This window comes from Osmerus eperlanus, chromosome 11 (genome assembly GCF_963692335.1).
Source record: "Osmerus eperlanus chromosome 11, fOsmEpe2.1, whole genome shotgun sequence".
In the NCBI taxonomy this organism is placed as follows: Eukaryota; Metazoa; Chordata; class Actinopteri; order Osmeriformes; family Osmeridae; genus Osmerus; species Osmerus eperlanus.
The window spans coordinates 12159977-12183036 of record NC_085028.1 but is presented as its reverse complement, the minus strand read 5'-3'; the positions used below and the strand labels follow the sequence as shown (position 1 = coordinate 12183036).

Genomic DNA, 23060 nt, shown 5'->3' with positions numbered 1-23060 from the left:
AATAATAAAAAACAATATATCACAGCGAGTACAAACAATATTTGTACTTTGGAACTCCCCATCTCTGCTCACAAGGCCTTCTGATTTTTGGGGAGTTAAAACAAAAACATAGGCTCCACCTCATAGACCAGACAGACAGTTCAGGAACCTGAAATTCAATACCTAAAGTTCTATGTTGACAAAAAATCATTGCTCGCTTTCTGACCTAATTTTCCTAGTTTCAACGGCGTCAACGAATTCGTAAGTTGTCTGTTTCCCGCAGAAGTTAGATATAATTCTTAGCAATGACATAACTGCAGTGACGGCCACGGCCAGTTCGGTTCGTTGTCAAATCATAACATTTCGCGAATTCAATAAATACAATATAAAAATGTTCAGACTGAATGTCCTGCACATCATGGTGGCTTTCACGTCAGTTTGGTGGGGTAAGTAAAGTACTCAATTTTTCAGTCCTTTTACTTCTCCTTTATTTCCTTTTGTTCGGAAAATAGCATTTTACAAATTGGTTAGAAGGAGTAGGCTATATGATAGGTTAAATTCATGCTGCGTACGTGTACAACACCCCTCCCCCCACCGCCAACCTTGTCGCATTGAATGAGTGGCTACTCATAAAACATCCAGCTCTTCACAGCTTTAGTAGGCTAAAAGAGGCCTTGGAAGCGAAACCTGTCATGACTTCTAATTTGTGTTATGACATCTTACGTTTTGATTGAAAATAAATGGGTTGGTAGCCTGCGACATTAGTTTTTGTCGCAAACTTTATCTAAAAAATACACTGCTTCAGCAAGGTACAATATACTAAACTTTTATTTTTTCACTGCCAGCATCGGATTCTGCATCATCAGCAAGATTTGACACTGGTTTAACAAAAGCAGGGGACAGTGTACCTGTCACTACACCGCTGGAGAATCCTACCACAAATCCATCCTACACTATACAGACAGAAGCATTTCTGAAAACGCAAATTAAGCCACCTACAGCCACTTTATCAGGTATTGGAGAAGAAAAAGATTTTCCTAAAAATACAAAGTAGCGGGGGGTTGAAGAGGGGGATATCAAACCATAGCTAATGGAAACATTTTCATATTTTGTGTTTTAGTTTGAAAAGAGAAGAACAGATGCATCATATTTGCAGCTGATCTTTCCTGACAGGCATTGCTTTGGTGACAACTATCCATCCCCCTGCACCCTCCAGATTTGATGCCGGCAGCTTCCTGGGAGGGATGATGCTGGCCCTCATCCTCACACTGGCCATCGCACTTGGATACAAACTAGCGTGCACCAAGCAGGATGTACGCTACCGTACCCTGTAAGTGGACTAACCTCTTCTCCGTAATGGTGTCATTCATCATCATATACTCAAATTTACTGCTCTGTGTTGTCCTTTCAGGAGGGAGGAGCATGAGGCTATCATATAGCTTACATCCTGGGACATGTCAGTAGGCGACCTACAGATTATGGCATTGAATGAAATTAGCCACTGATCTTGAAGGTTATTTGGTGAAATGTATATCTTGTGATATAGATTATTCATGATAAAGCATCACACATTACATGACACATTTATTATTTGATTTTTGGTCTCTAAAGTGACAAATAAATGATTTTGAATACAATAAACACATCTTTATTTGAGACGAGTTTGATTATACAAATAATGTATCTTTGTTGTGAGCTGCTGTTAGGTCAAGCAGTGTGTAGAATGTCACAAGACAACAATAACAAAGTATATACTTTATTTCAGGCCAATTTAAAAGTATTATATAAAGAGATATAATGTAACAGAATTTATGGTTCTAAAATACATGCACATATGTATCTATCAAAAATTAACAGATCATCAATGCTGAATATAAAGTCATTTCATGTGCATTTAGAAATATCTAAATACCAATCCTTTAACTTGTGTGATTAGTTCTACTTCTACAAAGACAGTAAACAGCTACAATATTCAGACAATAACACGCTAACTAAGCATAGAATCATGGTTTCTGTGACGAATACATCATTTATAGTTAAAATTCTGTAGTCGTGCAATATAAGCACTGTAGTGTACTGTACCACCATCTTTAAAAAGTAACTTTAGTTGCATTTTGCACACACCAACACTGTTTGTCCATCTTTAGCCACCAGCAACATACTTGATGCAAGATAAATATAATCTGAGTGGAAAAGTCTTAATCAGAATCAGTTGTCAATTCCCACGATAACACAATCTGTCTCCGATCTGTACATTTGTTCTGTAAAGTTGACACCGCATCTTTGCAGTTAACATCAACTGACAATGCATTCAATGTCACAAGTCACTAGATGTTACTGGGTAAAAAAACATCCAGAGAAGGCTGTAAATTGCTGATCTGCTATATACACATTTTGATAGTGTACTCATACTGTAAACATCTAATAATGCACATATTCTGATGAGGAAGAAAAAGCAACTAGAATCCGCATCTATTAGAATTTAAATGTACTTAACTTTGCTGTAGTGTCCTCTAGATCCAAAAGAATGTAAACAACATGTGACACAACAAGCACTCTGGAAGAACCATACTATTTCTGTTCTACAACTCACCGTGTTAGTCAGTCAATACCACCATCACATCTACAAATGAGCTCTCTTAGCTAGATTTACTCACGTCTCCATCAAAAAACTTAAATTCCACTGTACATCATTTTCTCATTAGCTTATACATTTAGGCTTACACAAGTTAACAAATCAAATAATTTTGTCTGTTGTTCAAAAAGGGAGATGATACGTGAGAGAATCATGACAAAAACAAACGAACATACAACAAAAAAACTCTTTGGAATCTGTCACAACAATTCCTGACTGAAATCATAGCTGATTGTTTTTGATATTTTTTTCCATTTCATTTCATACAGTCTGTGTAACTCACCATTTACCGACCAAACACTGGCTAACTTCTACTCTACTTCTCTAACCCTCATATCACCCTCCTCTGACCAGCTAAAACATGTCCTAACCATCATCTGTGAGCAGCCTCTTCCTTTCAGCACAGCACAGAATGGCACAGGCCAGCAAGATACATCCGTCTAACATGTTACATGCAATGTCACTCATTCCCTGTTGTTAAGACTTCTTATGGATCCAAGTGCATTTGTTTGTTTTTTTGTTTTTAGTTTCTTATTTTGGTTCATTTTGAAGCATATTATAGCACAACAGGGATACAACGCGATATATATGGGTACAATATTACTAAAGTCATATAGAACTGTTTATGTGGAAACAAAGTTTGTAATTTGCAAATCGGAAAATTCCCTCTCGGTGAATAAAATCTGTTGCTGTGATGTGCTGAAAGGTGACCCTGTTAACATGTATAAATCCACCTAAAAACAAGTATCAGCAAAGAAGCAGTCTGATCTATAACACATGTAATAACCTAACATACAATATTCTTTAGATAAAACAAGACAGAATCAGCCTCAAATAAGTCTGAAATACAAATGAGCTGAGGTTCATTACAAAAAGATCCGTCAGTTCCATTATAATATGTTTTATAAAACAGAAATATACTTTTGATTATTGATCATTAGTGTAGGTAATGGAGAGTGTGGTTGGTGTTCACAATGCAGCCTCTTCTCTACTGCTTCATGCTGCAGTACAGAAACTTGGTAATGCTTTGCTTCGCTCCTCTCTCAAAAAATACAACTGAAGGCACTTGATTTGACAAAGGATTAACTTAGACTCGCTGGCACAGCCAAGCAGTTATGTAGGTCCCCCAGGCTCCAGCCTCCACCGCAATCCCCCCAAGAGACAGCTCGTCCTCACTGGGTCTCATGTTACCTTAATTCCAAATCAGTATTGTTCTATTCACTTCAGATACATCATTTTTGGTTTCTCAGGCTCCAAAAAAAAGACAGAAAAAAGTAAGGTCTTAAGTGTAAAAGGCCAAAGTTAAAATGTTTGTTTTTTGAGCTAGAAGCAATAGTCTCAAACACAGTAAAGTATTGCTGCTTAACACTGTACTTCAAAACAATGAGGCACCAGAGGCTCCAGATGAAGATGGAGATCCCGTCTGAAAAGTACATGCACACGCCCAGCTCATCTATGGAAGGGGGGTAGGGGCACCCAAGATGGATTGTATGGACAGCCATGTGAAAGATTTGGGGACCCTTGAATAATTGTCTGTTCATGGGCCAGCCTTGAAGACACAGACAAATAAAAGAGATATAAGAAAGTAAACTAGAAAAAAAAAAGACAGACGAGAAGGGCCGCTGACTCTACAGAGTTTGGCCTCGTATGGCGAAACAGAGAGAGATGTCTGGGAAAGGGCTGCTGAAAAGTCTTAGAAGCATCAGGCATCCTTCACAGGTTGGAGAGAAGGCAGCAGATCAGAGCGTCGGAGAGTGAGGACAGTGGCTTTCTCTATAACCATGTGAGGAAGCTCTCCTTGTCAATCTTGGTGGCTGCCAGCACAGACTCCATGTCATTGAGAATGTCGGAGCTTAGGGCCTCCTGCAGGCTTGGCATCAGCTCCTCACCCTCCACCACCATGCTCTCGCTCTCCAGGGTTCCCAGGTCGACGTCTGTGCCCGGAATGGCATCAAGGTAGTCCGGGAAACGGCTTGTCTGCGATGCCAAAGAGGCTGGAAGAGAATCTCCTGATGACATAGGAGACATGAGCATTAATAACCATTCGACCTGTGTGTGTCTGAATCACTGAATCGTTCATGTGTTCTCACCTGTGTCCATCTCATCAACACTGTTGAGGAAGTCGTCAGGAGTGCGAGGGACACTGTAGCTGCTCATGCTCAGCCCGCTGTCTGTGCTTTCATCTCTGGAGTGGTAGGTCCCGCTGAACACATAAGACGCATAAATGCAAGACATGAGTCAGAACAACGGCATACTAGTAAAAAGAAAACAGAGAAAAAGGTCAAAGTGAAATGGTATTTTCCCCAGTGAATTTGTACAACTTTCTGATCCAATTGGAACTAAACTGTATTCCAATTCTAGTTCATATTTCAAAGAGAGTGCGGGCTACTAACACTAGGCCTCTCACTGCATGAGAACTTGTTTCGAGATTCAGAAGAAACAATTTCTCACTACAAAATCCTCTACTCTCACTACACCCCCCCCCCCCCCCCCCACACACACACACACACACACACACACACACACACACACACACACACACACACACAGTGGAAGTAACAGAGAAACGGAGGGACATATTGAGAGAGGAAGAGAGAGAGAGCTTTGACAATCCTATACTAATTAGCAGAGAGAAATGTGTAGGCAGAGTATGGCAGTGGCAGGATGAATGAGACCATTGTGAGCAGAGAGGAGGGGGAGAGGGCGGGAGGGAGGGAAAACAGGGAAAGAGCTGGGTGCAGTAGAGAGTAGGGGAGGGGGCCCCAGACTGGCCTGTCTACTGACTGGCCCACATGTTCTCACGGGCTGCTTGCTATTCCGCTCGGCCCCCAGCTCATCCACTTATTGCAAGGCACTGAGCTGTGCTACTTGGAGCACCATACCCCAGGCATCTAAGGTGTGTTAACTGTGGCATACAACAAGTTTAATATACTGTATGTCCACAAGAGTGAGAGCTACACCACTTGTCCAGCAGAGGTCAACATTGTGCAACCACTTCCAGCAGTCTATTGGTCTGCATGACTCATACCCATGAGAAGACCGTTAAGCCTAAAGACCGGCCTTTTGTTTACTACTTGTGTAACTCAGGCAGTTCCCACCAGGGCTCAAACTCCCTCCACTGCCAGGCACACACACTCCCTCTGACAGGAGACACAGTTACTACCTAAACACAAGCCCATAATAAACATGGAGATTTCCATTACCAGGCTCCTAAACACTGTCTTTGTTGTTTACTATTGCAAGATTGGATGTTATTATTACAATTGGCAATTGACAATTTACATTTCTATTTACAATAGAAATGTAAAATAAAACTCACCTGTTGAGAAATGGGTCAGTACTGTTAGCCGTCATGGTTCTGGCATCCTGGGCCATCCCAGGCGAGGACACAGGGTTGGGGGGGCCTCCGTCCTGCTCCATGCTGGTCGGAGGCTGGTTCCTCAGAGCCAGCTCCTGTAGACACAAACATACACGCTCCATGTTAGTTAACATTACTGAGACATTCCCATTATCCTACACACTGAAGACAATGCGAGTTCCTAAAAACATGACCTCCTTGTGCGCCGAAAGATCCTGCTGGTCTGAGTTTACTCTGTTATATCCACCGCATTGGTTATTGTATACAAAGTAAAGTCTAGGGATTATAAAAGGCCAGATCAGATGGCTCTCTAAAATCATGCTGAGTTTCCAGTTCTGTCAATAGACACTACTGAAGCACATTTTTCTATAAACACACTATTTGGGTACAGATAAACCCCATACCTGTGGCACTTTTTTGTAAACAATGTACTTCTGCTTGGCTGTCCATCAAATTAAACATACCAGACAAACCACACCAGTGCTACTGTTTGAACTCCAAAGATATCTGGAGTGACACAACAGTGAATAAAAAGAGTATTTACTTCTCTGTGAGATGTCGCAAAGTGAGGTGTTTATTGTGTTTTGTGGGTTGAGCAACAGACAAGGCCCAGCCCGGCATCACAAGCACAAAAGTCAACTATCTGGTTTTGATTTGAAGAAGGATTATGAAAGTTGATTACTGTAACCATCCTTTATGGTTTTAATGCCCTGTCTGCACACATGACTGATCAAAAATCAGCACAGAATCGTCACCAGGTATTTACATTATTGATGGCACAGATCACACTGTGTGGTCAGTTTAGGCAGGGCAGATGATGCATTACTAACCTGTTATTTCACAAGACAGTTCAAAGTAGAGCCAGAGCTCGCCTGGCTGCAGATCACCCTTTGACTAATGATGACTAATACCAGCAATCCCTGCCTTGTAGCCTCATCCAAGAAAATAAAGAGTTACCCTTCGCTCAAATGTTCTTATCAATAGAAGTGACAGAACAGTCCGCACGATCAATATGAACAATTCACACCTGTGAAGGCTCTTGGCGGTTTGAAAGGATCAATATGTTGATTCTGTCTAGTAGATATCCTATCTCCTAACCATGTCTGTTTATTTTGGTTTCCTGCAGGAGGGCCTGTTGCAGGAGACTCAAAAGTATGTTTACATTCCTTAAGAGGGGCAGCTAAGGTGGCCTTTCCCTTCCCCCAAACCCCTCTTTAACTCTCAAACTGTCTCCCCATAAAACACCCCTACATACTACTTTCAGCAGGCACAGACAAGCAGACACCCATACTCCACATGCTCACACGTGCATGTGCACACACAGTGTACACACTCAGCTCCATCTTCGCAAGTTCTTCTCGGTGAACTTCCTACTTACTGACGTTTTTCCACAATACAGTAGTTAATGATATAGCAAACAAAGCCAACAGGAAACCAGGTTTATGGTTATAAAGCTGTTTCTTTAGCACTGGCCCAGCCTTCTGTAAACTGGCCAGCTCACTATCACAACACTGTGGGTGGGACTATGACACACCAACAGAGGAAGGAAGTGTCATATGACTATATATGACTCACTTCACCTCAGTGCAAGGTAGTGTGGCATTGATCAAGAGTTGCTGAATGAGAGGATAGGGCTTATTAGCCTAGGAGGCAGACAAATCTGGCAGCTCATGTTTTAATTGCTCTGGCAGATGGGACTGGCCTAGCCTGGCTCTGCCCTCCTACGTACTTCCGCTCAATTTAGATTTTGCTTCTGTACTAGGTCTGGGAAATCGGCACATAAGTCGGTTTTCTCAAGTACATTTTTTGTAGGGCCAATCAGCGAACAGAGGGTGCGGCTGAGAACGATGACGTTGATGTCGTGTGCTAGTTTGAGTTGTAGTTCAGTAATGGCAGCGGAGAAAGATGCGAGCGAAGCCATTCATTCGGTCCGTTGTGGCAACGCTGCAGAATATCCAAAAGTTAAAGCCGGAGCAAGAACAATCTTTGCTTTGAACAAGTTTTGTTGGTGGCCATGATGTTGTGGCCCTCCTCCCCACGGGGTTCGGGAAAGTTTGATTTTCCAGCTACGGCAGCTAGCTCTGTTACAGTAGTGGTGAAGAAGTTGGCTAAGGCGAACGCTAGCGATTGGTTCTGGCAGATCAGAGTGGCTCTGGGCAGATCCAATAGTTTTAAACTTCAACAGAGTACCCGCGTTCAAGGAAGTTAACGCTTGTCAATGAAGCGATCCCAGACCCTCTGTACAAATGAAATGTACTAGGGTCTGGTTAGGACCAGGCTAGGACTGGCCACCTTCCCATTCAAATCGATTTCCCTCTGACCAGAATATGGTCAATCACAACCGTTTATCTGATATGGGGAAGGTTTAAAATGATGACTGCACAGAGGACCGCTGTCGAGGCCTTTTTGTAAACAACCAAGATGACGTTGTGTTCGATTGGTTGTATCAAATGATTTCCCATTTCGCTTGTTGATATCTTCCCTTGGAAATGAAAAATTTACCTGAGAGGTTCCATTTACGAATTAGTATGGCGATACCAGGCTAAGGGCTTTTGTCCCATCATGATATCATGTATAGACATTTGTGGCCTGAGCTGAGGACTACTGACCTGGGGCCTCTGTCGAAGCAGCTCCTGCTGTTTCAATCTCAGCCTCTCCTTCTCCATCTGCAGCAGCCTCATCTGGCTATTACCTCCCATGACTCCAGTCTGGGGGCTGGTGGGCAGTGGGCCGCCCTGCTTCACTGGGGCACTCTGGGTGATACGCTGAGGGTTTAGAGCTGCCGGGAAGGACAGAGAAAAGGACAGGTTTGAAATTATGCCATTCATTTTCATTATCAGTACCACAGGAAAAAAGACCCAACATTTCCATAGAATAAATTAAAGTGACCTGTAGACAGATTGTTTGCAGAATGCGGTAGACAGAGAATAGGGTCAGCCTCCATGTGTTTAGCACAAAGCCAGTGAAGCAGGTTGTGTAGGTGACGGAAATCCCAACAGATGTCTTTCGCAACACCTCTGAATCATTCCTGTAAGACGTGATGTCCTTCTACTTCCTGATGATAACAGGCTTTTTAAGTTTCAGCATTACTCATTACAGATGGGTTTATTTTTCTTCAAAACGCCTAAACAGTTTTCTCTGGTAGATTAACCGTTTATACTATAGGTGATTTGTTTTACAAGCCAACAGGAGCATTTCACATGCATTGATTTAGATTAGAGTAACAGCTGTAACTGGCTACAATTCGCATAGTGACATCTTCAACTTAACTCATGCCCGTTAGTCATGATGGTCTTCTAGACACTGAAGATTGCGTTTGGTTTCTGTAAGCTTCCAAGCAAATGTATAAACCTTAAGCACTGACAATTAACAAATACCAGTATCAACAATTGTATTTAGGCCATTGCTGTATTTTGCAGCTGATGTCATGAAAGATCTTATTCTCTTTCACCTCTTCACAGGGATCGTTGGCCAATACACATGTAAAACTCCAAGACTCTATATATGCAAAACAGCCACGCATTTTATCACCACTGAGAAAAAGGAACAAATGTTCTTGACCACAAGAGGTGTTACTGTAATGGAGCCAATGAGGATCACTGTTTACTTATGTGCTTGAGGCACCAATGAAAACAAAGCCTTGACAGGGGCGCAATTTTCATGCAGTGCTGCTTTTCTCTTACGGTGTTATGCCCACCCCGGCTCTGCTCATCACCATTCAATCACTGTCTGTTTACACTATCTGAGAGGCTGAATGAGCCACGGCTCAGGGCTCACCCTGGGAAGCTGCAGAGCCCCAGACCCAGCCCTGCCTCCCGGCTCCACCTCCCACCTCCCACACTGCTGCACAGACCACCCCTCCCCCACACGCAGCCGAGCCCTGACAGATTGTACTTCTCTCTCTCTCTATTCCCTTATCTACTCCTGATACAAAGTCTTTGTGGCTAGATCTCTGTCCACTATCAGGGCACCATTAGCACCTCCCAGGGCAAAGCTGGTGCACATAGACCACTTCACCCATGGTTGATTTGTCAGGAGCAAAGCAACAAGTCAAAGCAAAGCAACGTGAGGAAAGGAAACAATCCCCTGATCCGTCAGCACACTAGACCCCAGAACATGTCAACAGACACAGCAGCTTTCCTTTGAGCCACCATTTAAATGCGGGTCAAGGGCTTCTTTAGGGACACGACAAATTCCAATGTTCCAGGATTTACACTAACAAGGAGCGGGGAAACATTGGCAGGGGATTCCATCGTGGTGAAAATGGGAAAGCAGGACTCATTCACCTTGGGGTGAATGAGTCGGCTCCAGAGCCTGGGTGGAGCTGTGGAGGGCTGGCCTGGGGCCTGAGGCTGTGGGTGGTGGGGCAGATAATGTTTATGATAAGGGACAGGTTAATGCTGTCTGCCTTTTGTCCTCTTCACGCTCCTCTGCAGCACGACAAGCTTGCACCAGAGCCCTTATCAGAGCATCCCATTGATGGGCAGGCCTCTTTGAGCAAGAGATATCCCTCCCAAAGAAGGTAGAGTTGAGGGAGTGCCTCCTGTGGGAAGTGCCCTATAAATGACCAGCGTACAGCACCTTTGAAGCCTGGGTAAATATTTGTCTGGTGTTGATTTAACAAGTTAAAAAAGGCTCTTACGGGGGTGTTGCATTTCCAGCCTAGAGATAAGCCCAAGTGGGAAGACATTGAGCTAGGAAGAGATACAAGGGGTCTTTAATATCTTACATCAGAAAATGCTATTAAATACATCCTAACACTGACTGAGATCAATACAAAAATAATACAGATCTACCTTGAAGCCTATAGTCTATACTATAGGGACTAAGAACAAGTTGACCACCAACAGTGTAGGCCAGACACATCTGGAAATGAGTTTAGTGTATACATTCAAGAGGGTTTCTGGGTTTTCAAAAAGTCCATTGCATTTTCATATTCTTATAAACTAATATGTAAATATAAAACGCTAAATGTGTTTGACATTTTCCCATGTGATCTATGGAAAGTGCTGTCAAGCTGCCACACTGCTGGCCCACAACCCCACTGGAAACGATGAGCACTTCGCAAGAGTGACATCATTAGGCGCCTGGCAATAAGGTGCCAACCTCATTGGTAAAGTGCTATGATAGCAGCACATGACTGATAGCTCACGGTGGAACAGAGATTGGAATTGAGGCTTTAGCACAACATATAAAAAGACCGAGAAACAAAGCATGTGTGTTTTAGGCTCTGTGAGTATTTTCTCCTTGCTGTTCTTCCAGAGGATGTGTGAAAAACAACATGAGGGTTCTAGTATACTCTCCTAGGCCAGCCCCCTTTTGAACTCAGCCCCAGTGCACCCATGGCTTGTTTGCTGCTCACCACCTCCTCGGATCTTAAAGGGAACGCATGCTTATCCCGTCGGCATTTTTCATCTGTTCCTCCCTTTCTTTTCTGCCCATTTATCCTTGCCTCTCCCTGCCCCCACCTCCCCTCTCACACTGGAGTTCTTTGACTGAAAAGGTCTGGAACAGATTAAGAGCTGGACCACAGAATAAAGAGGCCTGGCACAGACTCAAGTCTGTCTGGAGCTAAGGCAGGATGGGGCTGTGCCTGCACTGGGCCTCACGCAGGGGAAAGCCAGCCGGCAACAGCCCTCAGTTAAAGGCACTCTGGAGCTTTTCTTCTCAGAGCTCAAATTAGCCCCCATTATCAAAGCAGCTGGCTTATGATTTGAGAACCACATAGCAGCAGTGCAGAGCTTTCTGAATCTGGACAGCCCAATCCCATACATAAACAAGAACTTGAAATGAGGGGCGAGAAATACATTTAACATACAGTATCTGGATGCGTTTCTGTCAAATAGTTGCCAAACTTAAAATATCTAATTGAGTTGTCTGAAATGTACAGTACTTAGTAGTTTTCCAAAGTAGTCCAAAATGCTGTACTAGATAACTTGATGCATGTTCATGTTTACTTGAAAAAAATAAAAAATAAATCTGAGGTCAAAAAGTGTGGTTTTAAAATGACTAGTCTTGAAGAATGAACACTTCTTAAGGTAAAAGCCTGTTGGCTGTGGCACAGAATGAGTTAACCCTGTTGCTCCTCTCAGACTCTCTTGCTCCCTCTCTTCCTCTCTTTCCCCCCTTTCATTACGTCTCTGATTCAGGGGCCCACCAGGCTTGTGCGTTCAAGACTTATAAATCTTCAAAGAGCTTAACCCATCTGAGCCGACTCCCCTCCCCAGTTTCCCTGCTCCTCCCTCTCTCCTCCTCTCTCAGTAAGTCTGTTTTTCAGCCTCAGAGTTGGGCACGCTCGTACTTGCACAGAAACTGTTCTCTAAAGTGTCTGTCAGTGGTTCTGTAACAATATTGCTAAATTTAAACAAAATAACAGACTGTGCACTTGTTCCCACAAGTTGCCTTTATGAGCAGTGTGAGCTTCCCTGGGGAGCAACTCAGTAATGAAGGGATGGCACCTCAAGCGTAAATGAGTCCCAGTGACATAGGCAGGAGCCTTCATCTCTGTAAGCCTTCATGGCACACAAAGAGATTAGCTCATTCCCATGGCCAAAAGGAACTCTGACCACATGTACCTGTGCCTGTCACCAATTTACCATCACCAACACTGCATAAGTAAACTGTGAAACACTAACTCTACCTTTCCGCCTGCCTGGGGGCTTAATAGCCAGCTCAGCTGTTGCTAAAACCCTAAAATGGTGAACAAAAGGTTGAATGCTGTTTTCTGTTTCTTCCTCTCCCTCTGACTTGGTTAAGCCATGTCTGTAGTATCACCAGGATAAGGGGATGTTGAAATGTGGTTTTAATGAAGTAATGGTCCAACTAGTCACTGCAGAACCATGCTGTGGAGTGAAATGAAGTGTGAATCATCACTGAGCTAAGCTCTGTATGGGGAAAAGGGCACTTAAGTAAATTCAACAGTATCACCAAGTAGTTTGTTTGAACCATCTTATCTGCAATAACCATAATAATTTCATTTCAGTCGCATTAAATACGCTAATGCAGTGGTTTAAAAAATAACTGAAAAAAGTTACGAACATTCAAGTACAAATATTGTCCATTGTTCTCCATTTTTCCATAAGGAGAGTATTTAGAAAAAATAAAATAAAGAACTGTTGTTGAGCTCACCAAAGCGTGGGTCGAGTCTTGGGTCCAACCAAGAGGTGGTTTTGTTCTTGTGGTTGATGTAGTATATCTCACCCTCTGAGGTAATGGCCTGTTCCCAGCCATCAGGGAGAGGACCTGAGGGAGAACAGGCCAAGTTATGCTTTGGAGCCACTATACCAAACTTGCATACACACTCACTGTACATGAGAGTGGTATTGTGTTGAAATAGGCTGGCAGTGAAACTGAACAGATTACCAAGTTGTAAACAAAACTATATATGGATGAGTATGCTGACACTCAACCACCATAGTGTAGGGTAGCAATGACCATGTCCTCTTTTATACATGTACACATGTGAATATAGTAATAATACTGTTACAACTACAGAAGGAACAAGGGAAGAGAAAAAAAAATACTGTACTGCCAAGCAGCTCCACAAACATGTTGGACAGGACTAGTCAAGTTCCAACCTTACCTGGGGCAAATTCCACACAGGTTGTACTGAGGCAGCTCTTGTTGGTGACTTTTGTTTGTGTACATGTGGATATTAGTGTACGTGTCTACACTCAGTTTGGGAGCTTAATTTATATTTAGTCGGGGACTTTGAGTTTGATGTAACACATTAAAAGAGTACCAAGAGTAAGTATTTCAAGATTGGTACTGACCAGTGGCTGGGCTCATAATGTTCTGTTGCTGTACTGGCACAGGGCTGGCAGGCGCAGCCTGGTTCATCTGGAGAAGGGCTTTGCGAGGGTCCTGCCAGGTGGTGGACTGGTCAAGGTGACTTCAGTAACAAAGAAAGAGAGAGCAACAACATGTAATGAAATGTAGAAATGTATCTGTGGAAAAAATTAAGTGCAAACTTAAAAATAACTTTCTAATAGGAACATAAAATGACAAGATAATCTTTTAATTGTCCACCAGAAGTGGCAAATAAACCTTTGGTAGGGAGTAACCCGAACAACATTCAGTAAACTGCATTGCACACTAAGGAGGCAATGATTGAATGCAATGCAACCAACTTCAGACACTGTTGCTCCATCTATTATGGCTTGTCTTTCCCTGAGGGGGCGGCTGGGGGGACTGGGTTGCCACATTGTCTTGCGTGCTGTGAAGGCATTGATAATTAGTGCTTTGTTGGTACTTGTTGCTTGATTAAGATGGAAAGCTAATACAGGAAACCCTCCTCTCCCAAGCAGGACCCTCTCTATTCAGGGGGGTCAGTCCCAGGGCTCAACACAGGGGGTCTTTTTTCCTGGAAGCGGCTCGGACACAGTGGAGTGTCAGGGGCTTTAACAATCTGGCGCCACATTTACAAAGCTTTCACCTTCTTGACAAAAGCACAGACTGAGCTACGACCCAAAACCCCACTATTCATTTGTTTTGTTTTTTTACTATCCATTTAAGAAACCCTTCCTTTCATGCAAATGGCTGGGATACTCAATACATAATAATGCAAGGACGAAACTCTGACACACAACAATCATTGAATGATTCAAATAAGCATGGCCTAACCAACATTATACATATACTTATTCAATTTATTTATAGTATAACTTTGCAATTGAAATGTTAATCCCTATTCAGTATGCAACTTTTGGGTTCTATCGTCACATTCTGTAGAGAGTAAAAAGTACTCCACCCTATTCTAACCCAGCCAATACAATGTTAATTTAATCCAAAAGTGCCATTAGCACAGATATGTCAGCAGCTGGAGTGAAGTGTGAGATCCAGAGTTTCTCTTGGCCTCTGAGGTAATCCCTGCCTGCCTGTCTGCTCTCTGTCCCAGCACAGAGAGAGAGAGAAGCCTGACTCAGCACTTCTCCCATTCCCCACACACAAAGCCACCCATTTTCAAGCCCCCTCTTGTTTATGCTTTGGTGATCAAAGGAGCTGCCAAATCCCCCCATCAACCCCACCCCCAAACTTCACACACACATACACACACACACACACACACACACACAACAAACTGAGCAAAATAGCTCCAACTCTGCTCAGACGTGAGGGGCCCCTTGAGAAGGGTCACAGGGGGTTGGGAGAGAGGACTATCAAAAAAAAGAGAAAAAAAGAGAGAGAGACAGAGAGAGATGGGGTGGGGGGGCAGCAACTACGGAAACAATCCCTCAGAGCTCCATTGGCTGTATGAGTTGCTGCGGTCCTGTTACATTCAATGTGTCCCCTCCTCCCCGCTCTGCCTTCTCCTCCCTGCTCTGGAAACTATGACATTTTATGGAGAGGGGAGGGGAGAGAGGGCTGAGAGAAGGGTGTGGGGCGAGGGAGAAGGAGGGTTTTTTATAAATGTCAGGCCTATATGTCCCGTAAAGCTCATGTAGAACAGGTATCTTGTTATTGGACAGGTAAAGGATAGCAGAACTGGGAGTATTTCAAAGCTCACTGTGAGAGTCTAGAGCAGTATTAACAATTAAAGACTTTTATTAACAGGGAAAATAGCAGAGTAAGCCTCTTTGTAAAATTGGGTTTGTTCTGAAGATCCCTTTTCTCACAACACTACACACAACACTGTCCACTACTCCAAAATATGTGACCCATTCAGCTTGATAAGGAGAAATATTTCTGATATCATAAATAGGTTGTCCAAGCTTCCAGGAACATGCACTGAAGTCACAGAGCCATATGGTAGTGGATCTCTGGGGGCATTCAGGGAACTGGTGAATGAGTTACCAGGGGCTAGTCATCCATCACTAGGCTTCACAAGTGAAAAATCATCCATTCACACATTACAGCGGAGAGAAAAATTATGTTATGCTTAATTCACAGCACTCCCTGTCGACAAACATGATCAAGTCATGGCCAAGGTCACAGTACCTATTGGGCTAGGTGGACACCACCAGCTGTGAGGTTTTCCTGAGGTATGCCAAGGCCCGATGACCAGCTCCTTGATTTGGGTCTTGTATATGCCCTTAGAGTCAAAACAGCTTGTCTCCTGTCTGTCCTCTCTTACTCTTTATCTCAATCCCCCAGGCAGTGTTCTGGCTACTCAGTAAACTAGTACTGGGTCAGTTGGAGACTTAACTCTCTCAGAAACACTGGGAGCTAACTGTAATCCCTGTCATTAGCTCTTTCAGCAAACACTGCACAGAAAATGCCAGAGTGGCGCAACCAGTGAAGGCACAGCTTCCGGTGCAGACTCCAGGAAGCTGATCCATGACCGAGCCGGATCCGGTGCCTGGGGCTTGGCTTATACATTTCCACTCCAGCTGTCAACGTGGTGGGGCTGAGGGCTAGCAAAGAACCCTGTGGGCTCTGAATCCACCCAAGCCCTCGACATCTCTTTGATTGATGGCCCAATTATCAGGGTAGTGTTTATTGTCGCAGAGTTATTTATAATGTCACATGCTGAAGGTGGCTATGCTCTTTTGGACTCTTCACATCAGGACATAACTTGACTACACTTAATTGATTAGCTACAGTGTGTATTTAACTCATTTGCTATTGTGTTGTAATGACTAAAACTGAATTAAGTCTTTTTTTATCAATCACTCCTATATATATTTCTCATCACATATGAACCTGCAGTGAGACTAATTTTCTTCATATAGTGTCAACTTCAAATACACTTCACGGCCAGAAGTTAGCAATGGTGCTAACTAAGGCTCTCCAATCCCCATCATGGGAGCAAGGCAGTGTGATTGTAGATCTACTGGACTGGGTGTATGTGTAGGCCAGGCCAGGCTATAACTGTTAAGTTTTCTGAAGGAGGTCAGATATATTCAGTGCTCTCAGATGAAGATTGCCACCTCCACCCTGGCTGGCCTCAAATGCCTGGCTGCTTCTCTATCAGCAGGACATCATCAAGAGAGATTATTGGGCCAAGCTCTGTGACCCTATTGTGGATTCAAGCTTTTCTTTGAAAGATTTACTCATATCGCCCAACTCACTAACGAAGCAATTAATTGACAAAAATCCTGGACTAGTCAGTATGTCACAAGGTATTTAGGGCTCTTGTAAGATGCTTGATAGACGGACCTCTTGAAGAACATTTACCACTTTTTTATTGCAACTAGAATGGAGATATGCATGTGTGAAGTGCATTCATCCCTAATTTATCATTATTCAGAGCAGGACAGGACTTGCTGTCCCTAACGGCATACCAGTAAGCACAAAATCTATGAGTCTACCTCTCCAGAAGGGAGACCAAATACATCAAGATGACCTCGTGACAGTTGAGGCATTGATGTCTGAAGAAAAGGTTTCATTGGTCAACACTGACATGGCTTTCACACAGTCCCATATGTGTACTGAGCTGTTAAACAGGAAGAGGTTTGCCTGTGTGTGGTCAATAAACCAAAAGTTTGACAAACACAAAGTTGCTCCAAATGAAGGCTTTACACAGCCCCACAGCATAGTTCACCCAACGTTATTTCTAAAATACACTGCCCACTGTTTAAAATAGCTGCAAAAAGAAAATCCAATTAGCATTTTCACAAATTGAAGAGTTATTCAAAGCATAAGAAGCTTATACTGAAGTGTGATATTATGGCAACAGATATGCAGAAGGCAACAGAACAGTCACAGTAACAGATGGTTGCATTTATATGACTGATTCCATTTCTAAATGATGATAGTTAGACTGAGCACATTTGGTTCAACAGAAAGATACTATGCTATTCCACTATTTCACACAAATGTGCCACAAAAAAAGGACAGAGCTTAAAACCCAGACCAGATAGACGAATAATTCAGTTTGTTGCATTAACTCTTTCTGAACAACTTGATAAAAAAGTGTTTAAACATTTTACAATAAATTAAACTAAAAAGATAATTGTGTTTATATGGGTTGAAACACAGTTGATGCTTTAATGCCAATCAAATAATGAAATACCCTGAGCACTCCTTGCAGGTCTACAGAAACTCTGGACAAAAGGCTAACTGTCTGTGTGCATATGCTCCCAATAAAAAATGATTTGCTGACTGGCCAAGTGTCCGTATGCTTGTTGTTGTAGAAGGTAGAAATCAAGACACCTCAATTTGGAACAGAAAAAATGTGTCTGTCAATTGACAATATAACTGCACTGTAAAAACAAAATTAACTATAGGAAGAAAGAGAACCTGAGTCTCTAAGTTTAACATTATTCCTAAATTAAATTAAGGCTGTTTTCATGTAGTGTAGCTAGAAGTTAAAAAAGTGACAATTTCCAGACCACCCCTAAGGGTGAAAGTTAAAAAGGTTAAAAGAATCAGAAGCAGAAAAATAATCAGCGACATAGTTAGCAGTGTGGTAACAATAGTCTTCTTATGAACACCATTGTCTAAAGACTGTTCACAGCCTGATTCTAAAAGTCTGCGGGAAAACGGAACAAGTGGCTTCAATCAAAAAGCAACACCCTGGCCTCCAGGTCACACAACAGACACGCCCCTAAAGCTTCTCTATGTTTAGACTGGCTTCCCATAGAGTGAAAACCAATGAAAGCTGCATTTAATAAGCCAGCGGAAGCACTGATTAGCCCCTCTATTTCACTGGTGCATCTAAATTAGAAACCTTCATTAGTTTATGACCCAGCCCTCAAAACTAGCCCTGCCCCCATCCCGGCAACAAACAGGGTGACCCTCCCCCTCACCCTGCTGTTATAAATCAAAGGCCACAGCAAACTGCTGGAAGAAAGAGGAGGAAAGGTCAACAGAGCATGTTGACATTTTCCCAATCCTCTCCTTGCTCTGGGTTTTTAATGAAACCACCCGGACAAACTGGGAAAGAGAGGCAGGAGATTGCTCCAACCCCCACCACTATCTTCATTCAGAAAAACTGCTCCAAACTAAAAAACTAACAGGACCATCATTGCTTTGGAATTGGAGTCCAATCAATAAATAACACACCAGTTCTCAAATTCAATTTCGATAAAACCGTAGTAAAGGAGAAATCGTGCCCCCTTTCACTCCAATCTTGAAACTTGGTCTCAACCATTTGTCTATTTTGGGATTGCTCACATGAGGATGGCCAGGCCTAAGGTCTGAATAAAGCTCACTGTTTCTCTGCTGGGACAAAGGAAGGGCCAGAGCTTCTCTTCCAGTCATCTCCACATGGCTGCCATTGAACTCCATTGACACAAAAGCACCACCATTGCAGCGTCATGACTCTATTCATACTAAAACGGAAACTTGTTTGAAAGGCAGTGGGACAGCAGCAACTACAGTGCTGTGAGTCACCAAACCGTGTACACAGCTTCAAGGGCCCTATCTTGGAAAGGATTCCCAATGACTCATGCAAGACTAGATCCGAACGTTCATTCCTTAATTATGTTGATATATGACTAAAGGTGAATGTGTAGTGGAGGACATAGCACTGGTCACGAAATGAAATACAAACCCTTGCTTCATGCCTCTCTGCCTTGCTCTGCCCTTCTCTCTTTCTCACTCACTCTCTCCCTCTGTCTCTCTCCCCTTCTCCTTCTCTCTTCTGTACCGCTCCTCCTGGGTCAGACAACCCTTGTTTATAAATAGGAGCTTTTTCCCAGCGCTGCTGAGGTCGCTTTTCATTTCAGATCGAGTTTCTGCACTTTGATCTGTGGCAAATAGAGGATGTTTTCTGGGGGTGCTTCTCATGCACACCAGCATGGAACTCCACAGAAGGAGGAACTTTAGATCTGATCTTTACCAGTAATTGGGAAAATGATTGTAATGAACATGGAAGGTGTATACTAGAGAAAGTAAATATCTCTGCATAGACTGTATTGTATGGACTGTATGAACTGTTTGGACATCAGGTCCACTAAGTATAGGCCTAACAATGTTTTAGATTATGCGAAGACCATTCTGAAACTGAATCAATAGTTTGTCAGTCATGGCATCAACCCAAACTGTGAGTATGAGGCAATATTCTTAACATTAAGGAAGTAATTATGAGTCACAAACTGAGATTGAGGAAGTTGTTGACCAACTATATGAGCTTCCTGTGGGAAATTCAACCACTAACATAGTCGATAAGAACAAATTGAATAAAGAACCCTCATTCCAAGGCTAGAGGAGGAAAACTGTGGTAAGAGGTTTGTGCACTCGTTTGTGCAGCCCATGAAGACCATGTACTGTGATAATCAATGCCTACACAACAAAGCAGGATTGACGTGTTTATGAGTCTTGAGCCACTGTTTCCAAATGGATTTTTCTCATTGCCTTATATTTTACATTCAATTCCCTGTCTGTATCAAGTTTCATAAGATTGAGTCGGTTTTCAAACATCCTACAAGTCTGTGTAGCATTCTCTCTCTCACTAGCTTGTATTCTGTCCTACCCCCAACCCTGTTGTACAACTTCAGGAGAAATACCCTAAATTGTCCAGATGTGCTCCAGATGTGAGACTCTTAAACATCTGGTTCTGAAAGCTTTCTTTTCATCCACGTAAGTTTGGGTTATCATGTTTGTCCAGACCAAGATGGTCAGAAAGTTATGTTTCAGAAAACTGGAGACAAAGACTACAAAATAAAGAAAGAAAAAAATGCAGTGGGGGGGGGGATTGGATTCCATTTCTAGATTAAACAGAAAACACACAATGTGACATTGCTTCTACAAAGAAATAAAGCAATTTAATATATCTTAAAAAATATATTATAACTTTCTATAACTGACTGGCAGAGAGTCTGTTATGCCCCTAGTCCCTAGTACAACAAGTATCTCCTACGTTTACTTTGGCTCACTGAAGTAGAAGAGATTCACTGATTGGAAGATGAGTTTTGCAGACCTGATGGTCCTTTTCAGTCTGGGGCAGCTACAGTGGTCCATTGTTTCCTCTGAAACTTGAGCTCAAGAAACAGACACCAAATACACCAATAATGTACTCAGCTCTAGATGGACAGTTTACACAATAGGGAAGAATTCTGTTTGCAGGGGTCAGGGGAAACTATGACCTGTAATTAGTGTATAACTATTGTCATTTTATACCGTAATAGAGCCCCTTTGAAGATTCTATACAACATCATGTTTGGTTGTTATTTTTAAAAGCATGTTTATCTTTTCCTGAAACACAAAGTAAATGAAAAGCATAATTGCTTGTTCATACAAACAAAATGTGGATGATTGGGTGTCAGTGACAGCACACTTACTTGAGGAAGTATCTCTGTCCTGAGGCTGTCTTTGCCATTTCCCACCCGGGGGGCAGGGGCACGTCATCAGGGATCTCATATGAGGACTGGCGGAGGTGCTGAGGGGGGGCCCCTGCAGGGGCCATGCTGGCAAGGGAGCCAGAGGGGACTGCTCCAAGCTGCAGGGAGGCAGGGGACGAGTGGGCACGGACATGCTGGGGGGTGAGAGCGCCTGCAGTGCCTGCGTCTGTGCTGGCCTGGAGTTAAATGGAGGAACATAGAAAAACAGGGGATGAGAGACAGATAGAAAGAGAGGGGGGGGGGGCAGAAAGAGAAAGGGGGGGGGGAGAAAGAGTGAGCGAGAATACTTAACATGGGTCAGAATCTCAGAAAATAAGTATATTTAAAATTATAAAATGTATTTGACAGGATCAACCGAAAATAAAAATGTATTTATGGTTCATAAGGTATTTTGCCTCATGATCTAGGTTTCATTTTTAAGGAGTTAAATTGCTATAAAGACAACATGCAATTAAATATGGAAACAAATTTGTATTTGTAATGGAGTTTTAAAACAGGACGTGCCATGTACTGACTGCAACAAAATGACTGGAAATCATCATGGATGTCCCGGGACGTCCCGGGAGCTCATAGGCCGACTCCGACACGTCGGTGCTATTGTGATACTGCGCGTGCGCCGAGTTTAGGCAACTCAGCGAATGATAACTAGTTTAGAAAGTTACTAAAGGTAGGCGAAATAATGCATATGAAAACTAGGTTTGTTAAAAAATGGTAGGTTACCTTAAGCCTTAATACATAACGGCAGTCACTTCCTCAATCTGGCATTAACCTGGCATTAAGGTTAAATAATCATATTAAGCCTAATCATATACATCTTTAGACAGACAAATTAAAGGGGTAAGATTTTGGTTTGGGGGATTTTGGGGGTTTACGAAGGCCTACAGATGTAACAGATTGAAGTAGCCTACCTGTCAATTTATAGAACTTTTTCAACTCTCCCTTATAAGGCTACCATTGTGTGACGGTTGAAATAGGCTTTAACTCTAGCCTACAACATTGACATAGTCTGCAATGTATTACATATTTTTATGGATTTAGGAATCAGGGACTATCATATAAACTTCATATAAAAGTTTTGAATGCAACTGTGTGTGTTACATTTTAAGTTGTTGTCCAAGTTGAAAACGTGACGGGCATTGTTGTTCAATTGTGCGAGGGTTAGACTTACTTGTCTGGAATGAGACTTGGGCTCCGGTGGTTTAAAAAAAGAGTCTGGCAGCTTCCTCATCCTCATAGGTACAGAAGGGGGTACGATTGTATTTTTCGGGTTCATCACGGCGTTGAAAAGTGCCTCCAAATCTGTTTCAGAATCCCCCCGGACATGGACGATTTGGTGGCCCGCAGGCGGATTGTGCTGGCTCGGATCCATTATCCCAATGAATTTATGAAAAATCTTGTGTCCGAAAAAAGTTACAACAAAACAAAGTAGGCCCTAGTATAGGCTAAGAACCCCTAAATTTCACGGACTTCCAAACTGTAAATCTTGACCAAATTAATCCAGGTGACTCAAAAAATGAATTAGTTGTGTAGTCTTGTAGGCTGCTTATGTAGGCTAAAGTTCTCTTCAACAATATTATGTTAGCTATCGGAATCTCCAGTAAAAGAAAACTTCTTTCTGCTGTTTCCAAAGGCCACGCTTGCACACATAACAACGCGCATATCTACACCACTCTGTAAGTGTATTTCTCCACACAAAAAAACATACAGCTACAAGAGATTTCCAGTTAAAAACTCAAATAGGCTAGTAGTACCAACTGCAAACAACTACTGACGGGCCCGCAGCATTTTACCCAAAGAAGAACGAGTGACAGCGCGCATTGCAAATCACTGCCCTTTCACTGTTCTCAAGTTGAGCCTGACTTCG

At 42.7% G+C, this 23060-nt stretch overlaps 2 protein-coding genes across 3 annotated transcripts; one reads left to right on the top strand and one right to left on the bottom strand.

The window, feature by feature from the left end:
- Window positions 1-123: 123 nt before the first annotated feature.
- On the top strand, window positions 124-2729 carry tmem123 (transmembrane protein 123). The gene is made up of 4 exons (XM_062472382.1): window positions 124-425; window positions 825-992; window positions 1153-1309; window positions 1391-2729. Exons 1-4 carry the CDS (start codon window positions 371-373, stop codon window positions 1416-1418), a joined length of 408 nt encoding a protein of 135 aa, XP_062328366.1. The 5' UTR covers window positions 124-370; the 3' UTR covers window positions 1419-2729.
- yap1 (Yes1 associated transcriptional regulator) lies at window positions 1612-23050 on the bottom strand. 2 transcript variants are annotated; one of them, XM_062472381.1, is made up of 9 exons: window positions 22365-22504; window positions 21137-21372; window positions 20776-20836; window positions 13745-13863; window positions 13101-13214; window positions 8582-8751; window positions 5934-6067; window positions 4705-4817; window positions 1612-4623 (listed from the first exon to the last, which is right to left on the bottom strand). In XM_062472381.1, exons 2-9 carry the CDS (start codon window positions 21327-21329, stop codon window positions 4388-4390), a joined length of 1140 nt encoding a protein of 379 aa, XP_062328365.1. In that variant the 5' UTR covers window positions 21330-21372; window positions 22365-22504; the 3' UTR covers window positions 1612-4387. The 2 variants fall into 2 exon arrangements, with proteins under 2 accessions (XP_062328365.1, XP_062328364.1); XM_062472380.1 differs by lacking the exon at window positions 20776-20836 and having other exon boundaries at window positions 22365-23050.
- Between the last annotated feature and the right edge of the window lie 10 nt (window positions 23051-23060).